The sequence below is a fragment of the Pleurodeles waltl genome, chromosome 9 (genome assembly GCF_031143425.1).
Source record: "Pleurodeles waltl isolate 20211129_DDA chromosome 9, aPleWal1.hap1.20221129, whole genome shotgun sequence".
Taxonomy (NCBI): Eukaryota; Metazoa; Chordata; class Amphibia; order Caudata; family Salamandridae; genus Pleurodeles; species Pleurodeles waltl.
This window is the reverse complement of record NC_090448.1, coordinates 691,815,141-691,816,381: the sequence shown is the minus strand read 5'-3', so window position 1 is coordinate 691,816,381 and position 1,241 is coordinate 691,815,141. Positions and strand designations below refer to the sequence as shown.

Sequence of the window (1,241 nt, the reverse complement as noted above, 5' to 3'; positions counted from 1 at the left end):
GGAGTTCCACTCCAAATCCAGAGTGACAACGGGTCACATTTCAAAGTAAATTGGTACAAGATTATTGTTCACAACACAATATTGAGTGGATTTATCATAGTTTATATTACCCACAAGCTGCAGGACTGATTGAGAGAATGAACGGCTTTCTGAAAGCCCAATTATGAAAATTATCTGATGGAACTTTGAGAAACTGGAGACAGCATTTAAATGAAGCCCTCCAAATTTTGAATAATAGACCTTTGGCAAATGCAGAGACTCCTCTAATGCGAATGTTGACTCCAGCGTTACAGGTACAACCACATGTAGGAACAAATACCATCATGTATTGGGAAATAAAACCAGGAGCCTTAGCTCCTTACCGAGCTACACCAGAATCTGCAGGTCTTGATTTACATGCTTTGAATATGTACAGACTGAAAACAAGATACATGGCACTTTTTGAAACAGGTGTTGGAATACAGATTCCCCTGGAGCAATTTGAATTGATTGCTCCTAGATCTGGTTTGGCACTCAAAGGTATTCAGGTCCTGGGGACAGTGATCGATGCGGACTACCAAGGCGAATTGAAGGTTATCCTTTTGAACAGTGGAGACACTGACTTGATAATACAACCTGGAGACAAAATTGCGCAGATCGTCATTATTCCAGTGTAATGGAGGAATAGTTAAAAAGGGGATTCCCCAGCCCTTCTTACAGTGCGTGGGGAGGGAGGTTTTGGCTCAACTGACAAAAAGGTGCAAACGCTCCTTAAGGAAAAACAAATGTTTGTTGCTTACGGCGATGGGCAAAAAACATGTTTCCACTCCACCATATGGAGAGGTTAGTAGATTGTATGTATCTACCTCATTCTTTGAACAATCAAGATGCACGTTTTCATAAACAATAAGTGCAAAAATTCAACGGATATGATCATAGCTCATAAATGTTTGCCATTAAATAGATCACTGACCGGAAACATGTAAAGGCACAGGGGGTCACACACAATGTCATACAAAGCAGGTTGCTAACTGCGCGACATGAGAAAGCAGTAACACAGAGGAGGTGGTTTACAGATGAAAGCATAAGCAAAGCCAATTTGTCTAGTAGCAAAGGCTGCCAGCTTTTTAGGTTTGGCAGTATATTTTGTTTTGTCATGTCTTTTGTAAACTTTATTGTTTGGGCACATGTCAGATATTGGCCAAAATTAAAAAAACACATTTGCTGAAAGTGAAAATATTTTAAGTAATTAACAAATTAGT

General features: G+C 39.6%; 1 protein-coding gene across 1 annotated transcript; it reads left to right on the top strand.

The window, feature by feature from the left end:
• Positions 1-323: 323 nt before the first annotated feature.
• On the top strand, positions 324-656 carry LOC138259731 (deoxyuridine 5'-triphosphate nucleotidohydrolase-like). The gene has a single exon (XM_069207624.1). It carries the CDS (start codon positions 324-326, stop codon positions 654-656), a length of 333 nt encoding a protein of 110 aa, XP_069063725.1.
• The last annotated feature ends 585 nt before the right edge of the window (positions 657-1,241 follow it).

Bases quoted from the DNA above. Each gene is read 5' to 3' on its own strand.
- LOC138259731 (XM_069207624.1), top strand. From the start codon at position 324: ATGTATTGGGAAATAAAACCAGGAGCCTTAGCTCCTTACCGAGCTACA.